Raw genomic sequence first — 21038 nt, 5'->3', positions numbered from 1 at the left:
CTGAGGAGTTCATCGACCCAAGAAATCATGCTAAATCTTGCTCCTGGAAGCGTTCTGACTCCAACGAATTGGTCTGCACATGAGAGATCTCCATTTTCTAAAAGCAGTTCAGTGCATTGCATCATCATGAGTAAGGTTAAAACTCCAATTCTTAAATAGATTATTCGTCGCATCCTGTCTCATCTTTGCCCAGCTCTGACCATTACGTTATTGCTTCGTAATTCTCATCCCCGCCATGTGTTTGTGAAATTGCGTGTGTAAGTTCATTGCATGTCAGGTTATTACTTTGAACTGGGGAGTGGAGACTTATATTTTAAAATGTAGCGCTTTCTTTAATCTAGTTACAAACGCACTATAATTAGTAGCTATATTAAGTTTCATCTAATTCAAAACTATCAAACCTTAGACTATGCTTGAGAAACACAAGCTCTTTTCACTTAAACCACAACTTGTTGGTTATAAGAAATTTAACAATGTTAATTAGTATCTTTTATATCTGATACAATTATGTATACTTTTTGGATTGTACTTGGTACTATCAACTCTTGGTTGTATTTAGTGTAATAAAACATTAGTGATAATCGATACCTTAAGATTCTTTTAATATAACCTAGCATTTTGAGATAGTTGGTAAGCGAACTGCTAATGCAACTGCAAGATTTGAGGGTCCACTTTTATAAAAGTGTGTCATGTTAAAGGGGCTTTGGGTTAGCCTTTTCTTGAGTAAGAATTAGACTTTGCAATTCTGACATGAACCGAATCCAGATTAGTCTAAGAGATACTAGATACTTTATGTAAAAAAAAATCCCTTAATATTATAAAATCGGTTAACTTTTTAGCCTTTTAAGTAAACTTTGGTCATTTTATAAAGCACAGGGCTCCAGGAAAATTTTCTTAATAACCAAAACTTTTATTTTTTGGAAAAATGAATGAAGTACAATGTTTGCAAGCACAAGAAATATTTGTTTCATCGCTCAAAAGATTCTTGAGAAAGGTGTAGTTATTCAATAATGCCTGTTGTCGATCCATTAGGTTACAGTTTGGTTAGGAGAACTTTGGATGCTTTTTTTTTTTTTTTTTAAAGGTCAAATAATAGCTAAAGGGATCAAAATAATGGTATATTAAGAGCCAACCACATGAATCATTAGGAGTGGAAGTCTGTGTCTCAATTATATTATTTGTGTGTTTAGTAGGGCAAGGCAATTGTGCAGGAATAGCATGTTCATTAATGGTGAAACTTTTGACCAATTCATGGAGGTTCAAAACAGGGGCTTGCTTCTGTTTCCTGATTCTGACTTTGACCATAATCATGTGGCATGTGCTGGTGAATGTATTTTACTAGTCAGAAACTTGGTCCGGAGGAAAATCAAATCTAAGTCACTAGAAGACCTAGTCTGTTTATTATTGTAGAAATTCTTCAATTTTCTCGAAGAACAGAAAAGAAAATAGAGAATACATTTACTTATACGTCTCTTCAAATTCTTTTTTTTTTTAAAAACAAAAAGATAGAGAATAGGGAATCAAAAGTTAGAGAATTAAAGTAAACATGTAATTCTCTCAATTAACGCTCACAAACGGCGAAGTTTCCTCACCCCAAGGACTTCACACCTCGGTCTGACAAGATGGTGGGGTGGTAAATCACGGTGGCTCTGCCGACACTTGGGTGTAACTCCTATATTGCAGTTATCAGGTCGTGATCATGTGTCCCCGTCCATAATCTACCACCTGATTACCAATTGAGTTGCGGGTTTAACATTTTTTTTGGGAGTAGGGGTGGTGGGTTGGAGTAAACTTTGATCAAAGGGGATTTGGGAGTGAAATTCAACCCAAAACTTCTACAGCTACAATTACGAGTATAGATGTTTCTAATGAATGTAGCATCAGAAAAAATGTATGTTTGCTTCTGTTAACAAATGCTATGGATGTTGTTTGAACCCTTCCCAACCCCTAGTAATGCTCTGCAAACATGATACTTTTTTGGTATGGATACAATCTTGCACAGATGTGCTCTGATCTTCCTTTCATATTGTATTAGAATGATTGTTTGTTTACTCTCATCAGATTTAATCTTCTGGATGGGGATATCTATGTCTAAATTTGGCTGCAGAACCAGAAGGCATATCTGTGAGTATTATCTTAAAGATCTGATTTTTAAGTGAGTATGATATTGCTGTTTAGGATTTTCCAAATCATATTTGAGAAAAAAGTCCCATTCAAACATGTATTCAGATTGAGACAGTTTGTACAAGGCATAATTGAGAAAAAAAAAAACAAAATTCCCAATGAACAAATTGATACTATGTATGTGTTTCTTTTTACAATTTCTTCAAAAGTGAATACTCTGTGTGTGTATATATATTATATATATGTAACTGATGGGATTATTCCAAAATCAATAACAAGAACATGACAGGATGTTGAAACCACCATGGTTCTCCTGCTAATACTTATACATGAAACAAATAAAAGAAAGCATTATATGACTAATTAAGGTTTCTGCTGTTTGCACTTCTGAATGGAAGTCCAATAGAAAACTGTTTTTGATGATACAAAAGGATGTTTGAAACAACTAGGCCGAGGTTCTTCTGATATGGATGAGAACCCAGATTTCCAAATTCTCTCTTCTTCCCTGCAGAGAGAGAGATAACCTTCTTTTTTCCACTCCTGTCCTGACAGATTGATAGTTTTGCTGAGTTTGGGATATGGATTTTCATTTTTCTCAAACTCCACAACCCAAGCCTCTTGCTTCTTGTCCTTTCATTATTCTTAGCCTTTTGCATGATGACAAGAACATTCTGCAGCAGGCATAACAGAAGCAAATTAGAAGACAATTAAGGGTAGAAGTTTTGGGTTTGGAGGGATTAGAGAAAGAGGAGAGAACTTACTCCCAAGGAACGTCTCCAACAAGCATCAAGTCACCATCTTTATCTTCATAAGCAGGGGCATATTCTGATCCTTTGTAGCCTTCTCTCTCAGAGTAGTCACCTATGGTGAGTTTGAACATGTTCTCCAAAGCTCCTAGGAGTTCTGGGTAGCATTTGTACATTTTGAGGTCAATTTTTCTGAGATAAGGAGCTCCATCCATGCTCACTTTGACATACATTCCACCATCACCTGTCTCTGCAGCTTTCTTTGGCTGGACAGTGTTTTTCCTGTAAGATCTCACAGGTGGCCACCCAACTATCTGTGCCCTGCAAAATTACAGTGAGTTAATCCCCACATTTTGGATGGCTTGATTCAACCAGAAACATGAAGAATTGATGCCCATGTGACTTACTTGGAAACAGGTGAAGATCTGGCATCAGACTCAGATTTGGATTCACAATCTTCTTCAGCTGGCTCTGGTAAGGCCCTCTTGTTGTTATTGTTGTTCTTGGCACTTGATACCATTTCTTCTGTTCCAGGCAAACCCAGTCTAAGCTCAGTAGCCTTGAGATTGAGACCATCTTCATGTGCAACACAAACTTCCATTTTCCCCAACAAAATGATTCTTGAATTCAGGTAAAACCCAAAAGCCACAAACTCCAAAAAGCTCTTGTGATGAACTTGAACTTGAAAGATGAATTGTTGGTGTTTCTGGTTATTGAAGAAAATATGATGAGTATGATGGAAGGTGGGAATGGTGATAGATATATAAAGGATTAGAGGGGATGAATAGAAGAGAAGAGGGGTTTAATAATAATAATAATATAAAAAAGTTGCATAAAATTGTGACAAAGTCAAGCTAAGTTGTCGGCAGAATAAGCAGCAGGATTGAGGCAAGTGCTTTAACAGTTAGGGGACAAGAGTGGGACAAGGCCCAGCCGCCCAGATGGAAAAGCCTTGTGGGAACTCAACGGGGAAGATGCGTTTGGGACCAAAATCTGGATCGTTGGATTATTGTGTTCATCCTCATACCAATTACCAAGCTACCTCTTGCCTCTTGCTGACGAAATGGCTGATGGATACAGGATCTCATTATATATATATATATATATATATATATATATATATATATATATATATATATATATATATATATATATATATATATAAATAGGTTCAGGTGCGGTTGTGTGTTTCCCGTGCGGTTGTGTGGTAGGTAAGGTGCGTGAGTTATGTATATAAGGTGCGTGAGTCTTGTGCTTAAGGTGTGTGAGTTTTGTGCTTAAGATGCGTGAGTTTTGTGCTTAAGATGCGTGAGTTTTGTGCTTAAGATGCGTGAGTTTTGTATTTAATGTAAGTAGTGTTGAAACTTAAGGTGCGTGAGTTTTGTGCTTAAGGTGCGTGAGTTTTGTGCTTAAGGTGCGTGAGTTTTGTGCTTAAGGTGCGTGTGTTTGTGCTTAATGTGAGTAGTTGCTGAAACTTATGTGCGTGAGTTTTTTTCTTAATGTGCGTTGTTTCCCTTCTTAAGGTGCGTGATTTGTATGCTTAAGTGCGTCAGTTGTGTGAAACTTAAAGTGAACCATTTTTAAAACCTTAGGAGTGTGGTTTGTGTTCTTAAGGTGCTTTGTTATGTGTTTAAGGTGCGTGATTTGTGTGCATGATTTGTGTTCGTAAGGTGTTTTGTTTATTGCGTAATGTGCGTGAGTTGTGTACTTAAGGTGCGTCAACCGCACAGGAAGCATCACCTGCACCTGAACCCTTCCTTTTATATATATATATATATATATATATATATATATATATATATATATATATATACTAGTTTTTTCCGCACTAATAGTTATACAAATATACACCATTCATGTTAGAAAATGCACACCAAAAAAACATGCACAAATTATATACGCATCACCAGAACGCACCACTAGGTATGAATAAAAGCATCACACTGTGTTCAGAAATACACCATTGGGGTGGTGAGTTATATGGTGTATTTTTTGGGTGTGTTGTGTGTTTTTTTGTGTATTTATGCATTTCATTGTGGTGCTTTTTCCTAACACTATTGGTGTCTTTTGTTAACAGTGTTGGTGTATACTAACAAGCGACCGATATAAATGACCACTACAATTACCATAACACCCCCCACTTACCAGGACGCGCTTAAATCTTTAAATCTTCATAAATTAGTTGATGCCGTTAGATTAAGCAGAATGGACGATGCTGATATGGCTGCACCGCCGCACCTAAAGCCACTGCCGCATATGAACCTTATATATATATATATATATATATATATATATATATATATATATATATATATATATATATATATATATATATACTAGTTTTTTACGCGCATTGCGCGATTGAGATAATGCCTAATGTTTTTTTAATAAGTACTTTAAAGTATATCAAGGCAAGATTATATTGAAATTGCTCATGCATAGATAATTGAATATTGAATTTGCGTATTTAAATAGGTAATTCTAAGTTTACAAATGCAAGATAATATAGTCAAGATTGATTATAATTGTCAATAAAATAATTGTATAGGTATGGTTGAAACCAAATACGAGACATAAGGGAGAGCAAATAAAAATTAGTGCATAAAATATTAAATATTACTAATATTGAAGAGCTAACTGCCGATTGCCAAACAAGGACATTGCGAGGTAGTTTCCTACTTCAATTTGTTGTGTGATTTGAATACTCTTTTTGTCAATAAATCCTCCAAGTAGTTAATATGATTGGCTTAATTATATATTTTTTATTTTTTTAAAACAATTATTATTATTATTATTATTATTATTATTATTATTATTATTATTATTATTATTATTATTATTATTATTATTATTATTATTATTATTATTATGTATACCCTTATCCCTTTTACATGTTAATCTAAATAGCTAATTTTTTCAAATATCTTTTTACCAACCGTTGATATAATTCGCTGGTCAATGCCGCTAACCGCTAATGCTGATTGTCAAACAAAGACATTGCAAGATAGTTCTCACTTCAATTTGTTGTGTGATTTGAATACTCTCTTTGACAACAAATCACTCAAATAGTTAATATGATTGGCTTTATTAATTATATTTTTTTAATTTTTTCATGGTATTAATAAAATACTTGGTAAATAAATATATAGCATTATGTTGTATTATAATTTTAATATTTAATTAAAAAATAGTGCAAAAAAAAAAGATAATAGACAATGTGGTAAATATTATCAATTGATGAATTTGAATGTAAAGAATTTTTTCATTAGAAAAAAATAAAGACAATATAACTAATAAAATTATTTCTCTTAATTAATTTATTTATAATGAGTAATTTATTTATTTTTAATAAAGACATTGTAGGGACAATGTAGCGAATATAATTAATTGATGAATTTGAATGTAAAGAATTTTTATATTAGAGAAAATAAAGACAATATAACTAATGAAATTATTTCTCTTATTTAATTTATTGATAATGAATAATTTTTTTTTGAATAAAGACATTGTAGACACATAATTTTAAATTAAAGAAATGCATATGTATTATTTTTTGTTGTAGCTACTAAATTATTATTTAATTTAATAAGAGTAAAATAGAGTACTAATTATGCCAACTTTGATTGAGATGGGGTTCGAACCTAAGACCTTATTGAAATCAATGAGTTAGTTAACGGTGAACTAACAGAAATTAACGGAAAAGATAATATTTAACGGAAAAGTTAACGGATAATCATATTCATTAAGGATAAATTAGAAAATCTTAAGGAAAAATTAAAATCTGATCAATCTGAGCCATTCATTTGATTAAAAAATTTGACCGCCATTTTTTCTACCCATTATAGGCCTAACTCTCTTGGGCTCTTATTAGTGTGTGTATATATATATATATATATATATATATATATATATATATATATATATATATATATATATATATATATATATATATATATATATATATATATATAGTTAGGTTTCCGTGTGGACAATGCTTCTTGTGTGGCCATGCGATCACTCACCATTATGCATAATTGCATAAATGCACTACAAATTGTTCGGAAATGTATCATTAGGTATAGTGCATTTTATGATGCATTGCCACATTTCATTGTTGTGTATTTTCGAACAATGTGTCATATATTTTTGCAAACTTAATGATGAATTTACACCGATCGCACGGCAATCAATGGTGGTGCACTTATTTTATTATTGTTTTTAATATCAAATGAATGCGATTTTCTAATAGTATCAAATAAATACAATCATTTATATCATATTTAGTTGTAACAAGTATTGACATATTGTTAGTACTAGTGTTAAGTATTCGATACAAAAAAAATAAAAAATAAAAAAAATAATAAGTATATCATATTTCGTTGTACATGATATTTTGATTTGTGAAAAAAAAAAAAAAAAAAAAAAACACAGTCATTATCTAAATGTGTGCTTTGGGTGAAGTCTGTCTTTTGACCCTAACTGGTAAAAGACCATAAAGGAGTAAAGTAACCTAAGTTGCTCATATCTAGTTGGTTCAAATTAAGAAGACTAATTGATCACTCTCATGAAAAATCAAATTTAGAATCTTGTGATTACAAAGACAACGGTCCGATCAACTTGGTTGAGATTGTCACACTGTATTTTGATATTATCAGCATCAATGTTGTTGTCGTGATAGCAAAATCACCAAATGATAAAAAAGAAGAGTGGGTTATTTATTTATTTAATGTAATAATTTTTCTAACTTTGATAACAAATTAACAATTCTAAATTTAGTTTATCGTATCAATTTCATCTTATTTTCATGAATTGTGAGACCTTAAGTTGAAAGTTATTATCTCCTAGTAACTCAAACGTTATTGTCCTAATCCAATCCGATGGGTCTATAATTATACCATTCTATTGAGGCATTAGGTAGCAACTTATCATGAAACCATTGAGCGGTCATAATAAAAGATACTAATATGGAAAGACTGGCTAATACACAAATTCAAATTTGTAGCATGAGAATTATAGATTCTTATAAAAGTAATGTTATTTTTTTTTCCAGATATCTTAATGTTATTTTCTAATGTAATAATAACTTAGTAGTTCTTTATTATATTTTATTACTAAGTAGAATATTGTTAATTCATAAACATCAACTAACCATGTAAGAAGGTAAACGTTAGGAGATAAATTTACGAAGAAAAAGTAACATAATTTCATGTAATTATTTTATTAGATTGGCTCACAAAATTCACCTATCAATATAATGTTCAACTATTACTTTAAACCATATTAAAATTATTAATTTATTACTATGTAATATGTATACAACACACAAATGGGCATTATACAAAAACTAGTAAGTTCTTTTCATAATATCTAGTAGTGTTCAATAGGGAAATAGATATACATAGGTGTTTGACAATTAGCAGATGATAGATAGCACAAAGTGTGTTAGCTATTTTGATTATGTGGTAGTATTAATGGTTTATATAAGTATATTTGGTAAATTAATTGTTTAGTTTTAGCATAAAATGTAAAAATGATTTATAAGCACATGAATATATTATTTTATTTTTTTAATTTTTTTTTTAATTTTAGGTATAAATGTTATCATAATAATTTAAGTTTTAAAATTATTATTATTGTTGTTGTTGTTGCTGCTTGTGTGAAACTAGTAGACAACTTAAAAAGAAATTTGTGCGCTAGATGCCTAGAATACAATGTGATTAAAATAAAAATATTAATCTGGCAACTTGGATAACCTAGGGTAGTTTAGTTTATTGTGATTTTTTGTCGAATAGGGTCGTAATGCGGGGTTTACTCGGTGCATATTCTCGGATAGTAGTTGAAGGTTTCCCTCGGTCATTTAGAAATAACAATATTGAGCAAAGAAGTTTTAGAAAATAGAATTTTATGGTATTTAAGAAAAAAAAAATAGAGTAATTATATTGTGGTATAGTTATATTTGTAATTTTGTCAGAAAAATAAAATAAGAAAAATACAACTCTAAAAAAGTTATTTCCTTTATTTCAAAAATTTAATTGTCTCATTAAAAGTTTAAAGTACTAGCAAATATTCATCTTTAATCATATCACTACTCTTTAAGCAAGCATGCCAACATTTGACTCCATACATTTACTAAAGCCAATGGAAAGTTAAATATTCACAGAATCCAATGCTACAATTTTATTAATGAAAATTTAATACAATAATAGTGTATTATAATTCTATAAATTATCCACCCATCACATTTTTTTAATATCTCAAAAAAGAAAAGGATAAAACCATTACCTCAAAATTAATAAAATACTTATTTATTTAAAATTTTATCTGCGTGATAGTATATCATTTATGATATAATTTTAGTACTAAAAGTTACGCGAAACTTTACTCTTTTATAATAACTCGCAAACCACATAAGTAAAGTACGTAAACCATGTTCAACTAGGAGAGTATTAATTAGCTAGAATTTAATTTGTAATTTTTAAATATAAAAATCATATTTTACGCAGTCACCTTTTCGGCCACTAATTTGATGTACAAATTGATTTGAGAGTTTTTTTATTGATTTATTTTTATCTTTTTGTTTTTTCTAATGGTTATGAAATCTGAGGTTTGGGTTTGAAGATTGGGGGAGACCTGCCATGTGAACGGGGGTCCGGATGAATGGGCGTTGGGAATGGGCAAAGCATGGCGGGGCTTTTTGGAACTCAGTTTTTTTTTTTTTTTTTTTTTTTTTTTTTTTTTTTTTTGTGGATATCACATATTTTAGGAAAATAATATTTGTATATTTAAAAGACTATTAGACTATATTATTATTCGGAATGAGAATGAGGGGCAAAAAAACTATTTCTAACAATAATGATCATTAATTATGTAAGTGAAATTTTTACATAATTTTCTTAAATTGACAAAAAAAGGAGTTGGAGTTATTTCTAACACTGATGACTGTTAATTATATAAATGAATTTCTTACATAATCTTATGCAAACGATAATATAACTCATTTTCATATATATTGTCCCCTATAGAGGTTTAGAAAGATGGGACAGTTTTATATTTTAAAGCTTGGAATAATTCATTCTGGCCAGCATTTTGTCTCTTAATTGAACCGATTCTGTGCAAATAAAGATTAGTCTAAGTATAATACGAGCTTAAAAGTGTCTCTTATAGTTATGACCTGCTCAGGACATTTCCTGGTTTAACCAAAAAAAAGAAGAAGAAATTGAGTACAAATAGAATTATTAAATTATGACGGTGAAAAACACTATTTCAATTACAGCTATTCGTATGGTTATACTGACTAGCCGCAAATTATTTAATTATAATATGATACAAATTGAATTAAAACTTAACACGTTTTATATAGAATTTAAATCCATGACATAAGGTCAAAGAACCTTCCTTTACATCAATGCAAGAAAACAGAATTTAAATTTGACTTTTTAACTCGATGACCCCTCTAACATAGACAACTACAATCAAGATGTAAAATTATGTTTGTCATAACTTATTATCGCCAATGGTTTTTAAAATTTATTAAATTATTTTTTTGATATGATTCTTTACAATGTAGTATCTATTCAATAATAATAATAATAATAATAATAATAATAATAATAATAATAATATTATTATTATTATTATTATTATTATTATTATTATTATTATTATTATTATTATTATTATTATTATTATTATTATTATTATTATTATTCACTTGTATTTAAAATTTTGAATTAACCAATAAACTTATCATAACTTACGTACATTATTTAAAATATGATTTGATGTCAAATGCTTGAGACAAGTAACGTGCATTTTCTTTTTCTTTACCTTTATTGCCATATTATTCAACTCCTTTGTCCCCTTGTCGTTCTCCTTCAAATTTAGGCCGTCATCCCCTTGAGAGCATAAAAAAGGTCATAGATGTAAATAGAAAATAATATTACATTAAGGGTTCATTTAGACATTCAGAAAATATTTTTTAGCAAATAATTTTTGAAAAATGACCATTTTTAGAAGAAATATTTTCATTTTTTATATTAGACTTTGACTGAGGTTGGTTTTGGTGAAGAGTAAGGCAAATGAAGAACAACAATACTTAGTGCCCTTACAGTTATTACTATCTAATGTTACAAGTTTTAATTGGTTAAGTTATGAGATAAAAATAAAAAATAAAAAAATAAAAAATAAAAATAAAAAATAAAAACAAACCAATTAAAACTTGTCACATTATGAAGTGTAAGCTTGTGAGCGATAAATATAAGGGCACTAAGCATTTTCCTGTTAAGAAGGAGAGTTTGAGAGAGCCAAGCCTGAGAGAGGAGAGATGAGAGAAAAGATAGAGTGGAGTGATACTAAAATAAATGATCCAGCAAATGTCTTTCAATTGAAAATTAAGAAGTCATATTTGTCAAATTAAATCTTTTTTTCCTTTGATCAAAATGTGTATTTTCCTTTAACTTTATTTTTTTTTGGATACTCAAACACTGAAAAATTCAAAAAATGACTTCCAAACAATATTTTTCAAGTTTTCAAATAGAGTCTTATATATACTATCTTAATAAGTGCTTTATAATGCATATTATTATTCTTCGTATTTATTAACTATAATGAATTGTTCAATTTATCTCATTATGAGTTGTTTGAAAGGAAAAACATGTATTATTAACTTAATAAATGCGGAATACAAAACGGAGGGATATCAACCCAAGTATGTCGATAAGATTGAGAGCTAGTGTTCTTAGCTAGGGCATGAGCTAGCTAATTCGCTGAACGAGGGATAAAACGTGAAATAAAATTATGAAAGAAACTAAGTAACCTATTACATTGCTCAAGAATAGGACCAATATATGAAATGTTATATCTAAGGATGGCCTCAACCACACATTACGACGATCAAACTCCAAACAAATCTTGGTATAATTCATGTCGTTGTGCCCCGAGTTAATAATTTTGTTTTTTATAAAAGATGATACATGTTTAATCTAAGTAACATTATATTATATTATCTAAGGAAAATGTTAAACCAAGTTAACCAACTGTAACGTAAAACAATCTAAGTAACATTATCTAAAGTATAAATGTAAAACAATCATCATTCCAACTAAAAGTCTAAACTGATAACTGGACTGTCCATAACCTATTGCATGAGGTTTGCTTTGATACCAAATTAAAGCATGCGTAGATATAAAGTTGTAAACTATAGGAAAAAGCATATAAAGATTATATATTATTCTAGTTGTTCTTCACTGGAGGTTTTTTTTTTTTTTTTTTTTTTTTTTTTTTTTTTTTTGGTGAGAAGAGCTTATTATTTAAGTAAAGTCTAAGTAATTTGAACGTTCCACCCAATCTAATAATATAATACTCCGTAATTAAGAACTCCTATTGTAATGTTCTCTAATTCTTCTTTGAAAGTTACTGGCTCTATTACATTGTAGTATCTGTTCATATACTTTCTCAACCTACTGAAACACAAAGAACCAATAATGCCTCCACTGAGGCTCGAACTCATAATCTTCCAAATGGAAGTCCAACCCGGGTACCATTGGACCACATAGTTATTCTTCGTATTTATTAACTATAATGAATTGTTTGAGTATCCAAAAAAAAATAAAGTTAATAATGTTCTCTAATTCTAATTATACAATAACTCCTATAAATAATTATTCTCATTCTTATGGGCATATCACTAATCTAAGAATTGAAGCTTTCTAAAATTAAAAGATTAATTACAACATATACAATCCATTAATAGATAAATATATAATAATTGAACATCAATAAAAGCTCTTGCCCTAACCCATTAATAGATAAATATATAATAACTGAGCATCAATAAAAGCTCTTGCCCTAATAATAATTACTATTAAAGATGGTAACTGCTATACTCAGACTCAGCACTGGGCCGATTCAATCAAGGGACAAAGTGCTGTTCAGATTGATTTTTCCATATGAGAGGGGATTCGAACTATCGACCTCTCTTAAGGAAAGAGAGTACACGACCACTCACGCCAACCAAACTGATTTCCTGCTTAGTAATTTTTAACTTGAACTCGAATACATTTAAAATTGTCGTACACAAACTTGAACAAATATTATCTGTTTTTGTTCGAAACCCATTTTTTTGATCCGAGAGGAGAGTAACTCCAGAAGCACTTATTGATCTCGATCTCTTGAGAACCCTCCTAACGCGCGTAACATCCATGGAATCTTCTCTAATAACACGGTCAATCACACTCGAAATGTATATGATTTTCTTCCAAGTCTCCCTCCCACCCCAAGCCACAAGCATCATCAGCAACCCATTTAACACTTATTAATTCATCTCGAATACTATCATGTATTTGGTACTATATATATCTTCACTACTATTGGCCTATTCCAACTTGATTCAAAATTAAATTTTTGCGACAATCAAATATTTGGCATTACCTTATCGGTTGCGTTACTAACTACCATCTTATTCCTAGCAAGCTCGGAAAGCAGTTGGCAAAGTGGCAAACCATATAACAGGAAATTAGGTAAACATAAAGATGTTGAATACGAAAATGTGGGGTGTTTTTTGATGTAAAACAGTTGGCAAACAATGAGGAGGCTAGGAGTTACGTTACACTCACTTATGTTACACAAATTATACCTGGTTAGGGCCACCTTGTTCACGTGTTAACGTTAATAATCAAACATATATAACCCAAGACAACTCCCTAACTTTTGGTCTTATACCATGGGCCCATATTGTGTTGTTGTAATCAATCAGTCAAAAACCGAACACCTTTTTCGTCGACCAACCTTACTACCATTTGTCTGATGGAAATATGTTAAGGAAATTTCTACGAATTGGACTGCCTGCCAATAATCATTGCACCGCGTATAGAATATATAATGTATATGAAAGCTACGAAATTTATTTTGATTCCTTCCTACCCCCCACGGGCGCACACGCCGTCCCATTCTTTTTCTTTTCAATATATATTTTTTTACTTTACCGGAATGACGTGTATTTATCAGTGTTGTAAAAATCGACCGAGACGGTTTCAGCCTTAGGTGACTTTTAGTTGGCTGACCGATTAGGCGCCGATTTGGTTGAGTTGAGCGCCTAACTCGGCGGAGTTGACGTTCAACACGGCCGAGTGATTTTTTTTACCTGCTCGACTACTCCTCTTTTACATTATTTATTCAGCCATGTACTCAACTAACCATTTAACATATGCAGTTAACTAGTTTGAGGATTATAACAACTCCTAGCCCTGAGTGGGAAAAGTGGAGACGATATACTCGAATTACTTGACTGCCTAGGCAGCCACCCCCGGGCGATCGAGTAGCGTCTAGCGCCTTTTGCAACATTATATTGGTATTATTATTAATTAAAGAAATTTTTTATTTAAAAAAAAAAAAAAGAGAAAAAAACATATCTTCTCCTTTGTTCCTTAGGATACGATACATAGTAAACTTAACTTGTGTTTTTCACATGGTAGAAGAAATCTTTGATTGCATCGCACCTTAATGATGTCAGTCAAGATGAATTCGATTACCAATATTAAGTAATTTAAAGTCATAGTAAATAATTTGACCGTACATAAACTCCCAAATTTATAGCCAATGACACATGTAAATGTTTATATATGTACATATTTACTTCATTCCTTATTAATAAAGTAGAATTTGTTGCATCGAAATGAGTGATCGGGTAGGTTGAGCATGTTCTCGTATCATAATGTGATGAGTTTGATTTTTGTCAAAATCTTCTTGCGCATATGATTTTATCATTCTTCTGTGGTTAACATGTGCACACCTTGAGGTAGTAGCTGCAAGTTTCCATCGAAAAAAAACATACAAATAATGTTAAATGATTATCTAAATCAAATCCTAATGTGTAATAATATAATCATAATCTAAAATAATAATTTATATGTACAAGAATGGAGCAGCCTAAAATTTCCAGGTCAGCTGTTCCACCCAAAAGAGGTACTTACAATTTGGCAAGGGGATTAGTCAATGTGTCCGACGGTGGAAACTCTGGGTATACCAAAAAAAAAAAAAAGACAATCTAAGATGATTTACCTACTTTTGATCATTTTGCAATACGGGCTTCACCTAGAGCGCTCATTAGAGTAACATCTGATTTGCGAGCATTCCCATAAATCAAAGTTTTTGTGACTTCCTAGAACTGCATCTATTGGCCTTCTTGATTTGAACTAATCAACTATAAACAATCTAAGATTATTTACTTGTGTTCCTTTGTCCGTTAAGGTTACAATGCGGGCTTCATTCATCCAAAACATTCATTTGAGTAATACCTGTGAACATTCTCGTAAATCAAAATTTTTGTGTTTTCTTGGAATGGAAATGTGTTCAATAAGTAAAAATACTCTCTTGAGAGTTTTTGTACATCGTAATTCTGTGTTAAAAGGATTTCAGTAATACTTGATCAAATACGTATCGAAAGTTCTTTTAGAAACTGATAGTTTACTTTACCAAGTAATCAATTTGATTAATCCAATTAATTCGCTTAAATAGTGTTACCAAAGTGATCATTGTTTAGTTTACGGGACAATAATTTTGAGCTTACTTTGTACGTAATAAAGAACATAATGCAGTTTTATTATCATGTTCGTCATTGAATAATATAGTTGAATATGATGGCCTTCTAATTCATTATCTTTAGTTAATCAATATTTTATTTATTTTATTTCATCCAACATTGCATGTTTTTATCAACTAAATTCATTTTTTTATATATAGTGGATAATGTACGCTACTAATATAATACTCTTTGATTCAAGTGGAAATTAAAGAATATAATTTCTCTTTAAGTAATTCTTTTTTTAGAATGTAATTGTTATGAGTGGAGTATGAAGTATTGAAATTGTTAGCTTCTCCATGTAATTAATAGCAATTCAATTTAAAATAACACACATTAATTTTATAAAGCTAGGATGGTCCAACATAAAATCCCTAATAAAGTATAAGAATGTATAGGGGGAATATAATGGACTAGATGCAGAATTCAATTGATAACTTCTGTGAGCTAAGCAATGTCAAGATGCTTTGGATATGACACCCATTCTATATTTATATTATTTGGGCACATTAACTGCATAGTAGTTATCTAATATTCCCAATTAAAATGTTAAACAATAAAATAATTATTGTCAATTTAATTATGTTAGTTTCTAGTATGTAATTAACTATTAACTAATAACTAAATTACCAAACATCTTTTACAATCATCTAATGTTATTAACTAGTCAAATTCACTAATTCAATCAACTAAATTAAAGACCCTGTTTGGTAAAACAGTTAGCCTATAGGCAAATCTTGACTTATTTGACCACTATTAGTTTTTTGATTTGGTTAAAAAATCAATACAAATGTTTAATTAATTAGCTTTTTGTAACTCTAAAATGTTAAAATCTAAAAAGCTGCTCAAAGCAACTTTTTCAATTGACTTTTTGAAAAAGAAAATTATACCAAACAGTTATCAGTTAACAGCTAATTTACCAAACACCTTCCTACAATAAACTAATGTTATCAACTAGTTATACTCTCTAATTAATCCAATCAACTAACAACTAACCGTCATTTATCAAACAGGACCAATAACTATTTACCAAACACTCCTAAATAAATTAGTTTAGACATGGCAATGTAAGTGCATGTGTGTTTGTTGTGTATAGAGAGAGAGAGAGAAAAGAGACACTAAACATCATGATGATCACGTATGTAGTGCACAAATTAAAGATAAAGTGAAAGTGAAAGGCAAGCAAGTTGGGGAAAGGAGGGTTCCTGGATGGCTTTTGCCATTTATTACGAACTTGCCGGCAAGACAATGCTTTAAGGAACAAAAACAAAACTTTAATTAGTACGAAAACTGCGACGTGTTTGGCTGTCCGTGGGCTGTACAGTTTTGGATTTAATTTCCACAAAATTTTTATTTTTATTTCCCATTATATTGCAAACATGAATACATGATAGTCACAATATAATTAATGCTTGAAAGTTCAAACAGATTTCTTGCATTACCGTCCAGTCATTTGTACGTGTGTGTCGTCGTGTGGGGCTACTTTAACTTGAGGTAACGGCCCTTCATGGAGAGTTACACAGTATTAATCTTATAATATTATTATGATTATAATGAATATTATATTTTTATCACATTTTGAAGTTCTTCAATTTTCGTCCATAGTTAATCGTATATCTGGCTTGGCCCCTAATAGTATATTCATTATTCAATATATAGGTTCTTAAAGGGTGGCTAACTGGCTAATTTAATTTCACATTTTCACTTGGCAATATAGTTTTTTTTTTTTTTTTTTTTTAATCGGTCAAAATCAATAGAGACTAATTTATACCGCAAATAATTAAGAAAGCAAATCTACCTTACTAGGACTATATATATATACACCCCTAAAATACCTCCTATGATCTCTGTCTCATTGTCATATTAACACATTTATTTATCATTCACTAATATTTTCTTTATATGTTTGCATTTACAATGAACACTCAAAATATAATAAGATACCAAAAAAAACATTTAAATTTATTAAAAAAAAAAAATAGTCCCCACAAGAGTGATGATATCAAAATTTCAAAGATTGCAAAATTTACAATCCTTACAATATGCTTTTTTTTTTTTTTTTTTTTTTTATTTTTTTAAGAATGATGTGCAAATAAACATATCAACATGCAATTCACATCCATTGTTGACTCAAATTATTTACAAATTTATTTTTCGTAATATCTAATTTGCATATTTAATTTAAAATAACTATATAAAAATTACTGTTAAATACAAAAAGTCAAATTTAGAAATTATAAGAAAATATTAGAAAGTAAACAAAAAATGAATAATTGATTTGACTAATAAATAGTAAATAAGATATATCAAATGAGACAGAAAGAATATAACATACTAATTGATGTTGTAATTAATATAATATACAATAATATTTATATATACATTTGAGGCTCATTTTCAATGTAGCCAATAGATAAAGCATTTCCTTTGAATTAGTCCTTTAACTTTTCTCACCCTTTCTAAGACATTATTATACATGTTCTTGTTTTGCCTCATTCTTTTTCTCCTTTTGCCTACTGCTGCTTTTATTATTTATTAAAATTATTATTTTTTTTTTGAATGCTATTAAAATTATTATTTGATACTCTAATTTTTTAAAAAAGTTTTCGAGTCTCATTTCTTTTGGAGTGAACCCAACTTAGCTTCTTCCTTTTTAGTACTTTAATTTACTTTTTTTTTTTTTTTTTTGTTGCAAAGTTCTCTTTGGAAATTAAAGTTGTATTAATTGTGCCGGTTAGCCGTAGCATATTTGTGTGCAACCAGTCGGAAGTGTACCGTGTATAAAGATTGCACAAGTCTTTGAAAATCGCTTTTAATGTAGTGTTCTATACACGACATAGATTTCCTCTCCCTTTCCTCTCATAATTCCATCATACATAAATAGCAGTTCGCGCTACGACATTTTCTCCCCAAGATTCAGGTAGCTTTTCAGGTAAAGCATATGTTTGCAACATGATACTTACCGGAATACCTTCGGCCTCTAGATCAGACACCAGGTTTTCGTACTCGTGTACCTGCTCTATGATTGGCTTTGAATCCACCATCTTGAAGTTGAGCCAACGCCCGACTGCATACTTCCTTCGGCCTGCGTCATCTGCCCCGTACTTCTTTTTCAACAAATCTCATATTTCCTTTGCAGACCTGTACTACGCGTATATGTCTAATAGACCATCGGACATATGATGTAACAGAGTACCACGAACAGATTTGTTATCCCTTTCGTACTTGGTACGCGACATATTACTATCTGTTAATATTTATTCACTTATAATCCCAACATAAACCCTAAGTACACGATTATAGCCAGAGAATATAAATGACAACGCAATGGGAGAAAGAAAAGGTGTTTGGTCACTTGAGATGATCCAAAGAACTGTATGTATCCAATTGAGAAGAGTATTGACCCTTTTCTTATTACATTTCAATTATATTTATAAGTTAAGATGTCACATAGTCGTTATAATAGATTTTGTGGGACGATGGCACGAGTCTAAGATAATTTTCCTCGAGAATATAGTTGTCAACGTAAACACAAGATTGTTGTAATAGACTCTGATCTACATGTCCTCAAAATTAGTAGGTAGGTCAATCAGGTATCTCAAGTGAGGATGAATCAACACGCTGACCATTCGTAAAATACTCCAAAATTATTAAGGCTTTTTATCACAATTACTCTAACTTGACCTAATCTTATTACCAAATGCCAATATCAATAATATTAATTTTAATACTATATACCAATAGTATCTAGTACAATTACATATATCTATATAATTGTACAAATATATTACAAATTACAATACGACACTAATACTAATATAATCTATGATTTAATCCTTTCTCTTTTTTCTCTCTCTCTAAGGACTAGTCATGTCTTTGCAAAAAGGAACACAATCAAGGATACACAATTGGTGTCCCAAGAATATAATGGCAGGCTGTAAAATTGAGACAATAGGCCCCATAACACAAATCATCATGCTTCATGCCCATTTCTTGCAGGTCGGTGAGACCACTTTACAAGTAATATATATAAAATACGTACGTGTTAGAAAAATACTCATTACTCACAAAATTTGTAATATAATTCTACACACGCTCACATAATTTTAAAATAATTTATATTTTGTTAATATTTATAAATTAATTAACCTGCTGTTATCGATCTATTAATCAAATAAAGCCACTTTAGAAGCCTAGAAGGTATAAATTCTATGCATACATTATTTGCATTTGTTTATACACATATCATCACTTTTTAGTTTTTATCGCTCAAATATGTGTGAAGTGTTTTTTTGTTTTTTTGTTTTTTTTTTTTGTTTTCATAATGAATTTTGCTAGGATTGTGTTAAACAAATCACTTTGTTGATAATCGTGACCATTTTATAATTGAGAGACAAAAATGCTATTTAAATTTCTTATAATTTGGGAATGACGGATAAAAAGTGATATCTTCTCTATATTTAATTATATATCTCTTCTCAACATAAGATCAATAAGTTAAAGTAGTAGTGGTATGGTGGTAGGTTTCCTTTGTCATCCAAACAAAAAAGTTAAAACATTGTCAGGACTCAGAGGAGTGACTGAGTAAGTGAAGTATGATTCTCAGTCGACCCATTGCAGAACATCTTCATAGTGCGATTTTTTTTTTTTTTTTTTTTTTTTTGTGTGTGTAATTTCTAATACACATCTTCAAATAAAATAGTGGATATATATCTATATAAATAGATACCATGCATCACACTAAAATGTGTCATAGTACATTGGATTCATTTAAGAAGGGTATTTTAAATAATAATATAATAAAATTATATTTGAAGATATGAGGATATATATGATATCATCCTTATCCAAGACAAAGTGACAAATAGAAGCTAGCTGGATAGGCATGTAGATGTATTGTATAGTAGTCCAGAAAGGGAACCAACTCGATCAGATCATTTCTTGAAATGCGTATATGGAACTCCATACACTCCCAACAACAACAACAACAAGCATAACACATGCCATGATAATGGGCATGTATATATATGTAGGGTTTGGTGCACTTCTTATTCCAATGTTCAAACTTTATATCAGCTTTTTAAAATATATATATATATATATATATATATATATATATATATATATATATATAAATTATTATTATTATTATTATTGTTGTTATTATTATTAACCCATAACCCACCACCATAAACCATAATATACATCTTATATATTTAAGAGTCATGTACACTAAGCTAATTACTCACACTCAATCTCTTTTCCTGTGCTAATTAGGGATGTCAATCGGGTAAGCTCATTCAATTTTGAATTAATACTATATATAGGGTTGTCGAACTTATTGATTCAGGCTTCTTTTTCTTCTTCTTCTTTTTTTTTTTTTTTTTTATTTTTTTATATATATATATATATATTTTTGGGTCAGATTTAAAATACTTGACGCTAACACTAAAATTTCATGTTGTTGAGTTTATCGGGCGAGCTCAACTAAAACTTTTGAAATTTTCAAATTAGCATTCTAAACTTTCAATTTTAATAACTTGACACATTTCTACTATACTAATAAGAGCTAATAAAATTATGGCTATAAT

At 30.3% G+C, this 21038-nt stretch overlaps 1 protein-coding gene across 1 annotated transcript; it reads right to left on the bottom strand.

The window, feature by feature from the left end:
• Positions 1-2276: 2276 nt before the first annotated feature.
• On the bottom strand, positions 2277-3625 carry LOC109176259 (auxin-responsive protein IAA4-like). The gene is made up of 3 exons (XM_019325716.1): positions 3278-3625; positions 2886-3191; positions 2277-2795 (listed from the first exon to the last, which is right to left on the bottom strand). Exons 1-3 carry the CDS (start codon positions 3469-3471, stop codon positions 2720-2722), a joined length of 576 nt encoding a protein of 191 aa, XP_019181261.1. The 5' UTR covers positions 3472-3625; the 3' UTR covers positions 2277-2719.
• Between the last annotated feature and the right edge of the window lie 17413 nt (positions 3626-21038).

This window comes from Ipomoea nil, unplaced genomic scaffold (genome assembly GCF_001879475.1).
Source record: "Ipomoea nil cultivar Tokyo-kokei standard unplaced genomic scaffold, Asagao_1.1 scaffold0688, whole genome shotgun sequence".
In the NCBI taxonomy this organism is placed as follows: domain Eukaryota; kingdom Viridiplantae; phylum Streptophyta; class Magnoliopsida; order Solanales; family Convolvulaceae; genus Ipomoea; species Ipomoea nil.
Note: the sequence above shows the minus strand (reverse complement) of the source record. Positions and strands in the feature narration are given on the sequence as shown.

Bases quoted from the DNA above. Each gene is read 5' to 3' on its own strand.
- LOC109176259 (XM_019325716.1), bottom strand. From the start codon at position 3,471: ATGGAAGTTTGTGTTGCACATGAAGATGGTCTCAATCTCAAGGCTACT. The intron at 3,192-3,277 runs GTAAGTCACATG...GTAATTTTGCAG, and splicing joins AGATCTTCACCTGTTTCCAA to GGCACAGATAGTTGGGTGGC. The intron at 2,796-2,885 runs GTAAGTTCTCTC...TGCCTGCTGCAG, and splicing joins GTTGGAGACGTTCCTTGGGA to AATGTTCTTGTCATCATGCA.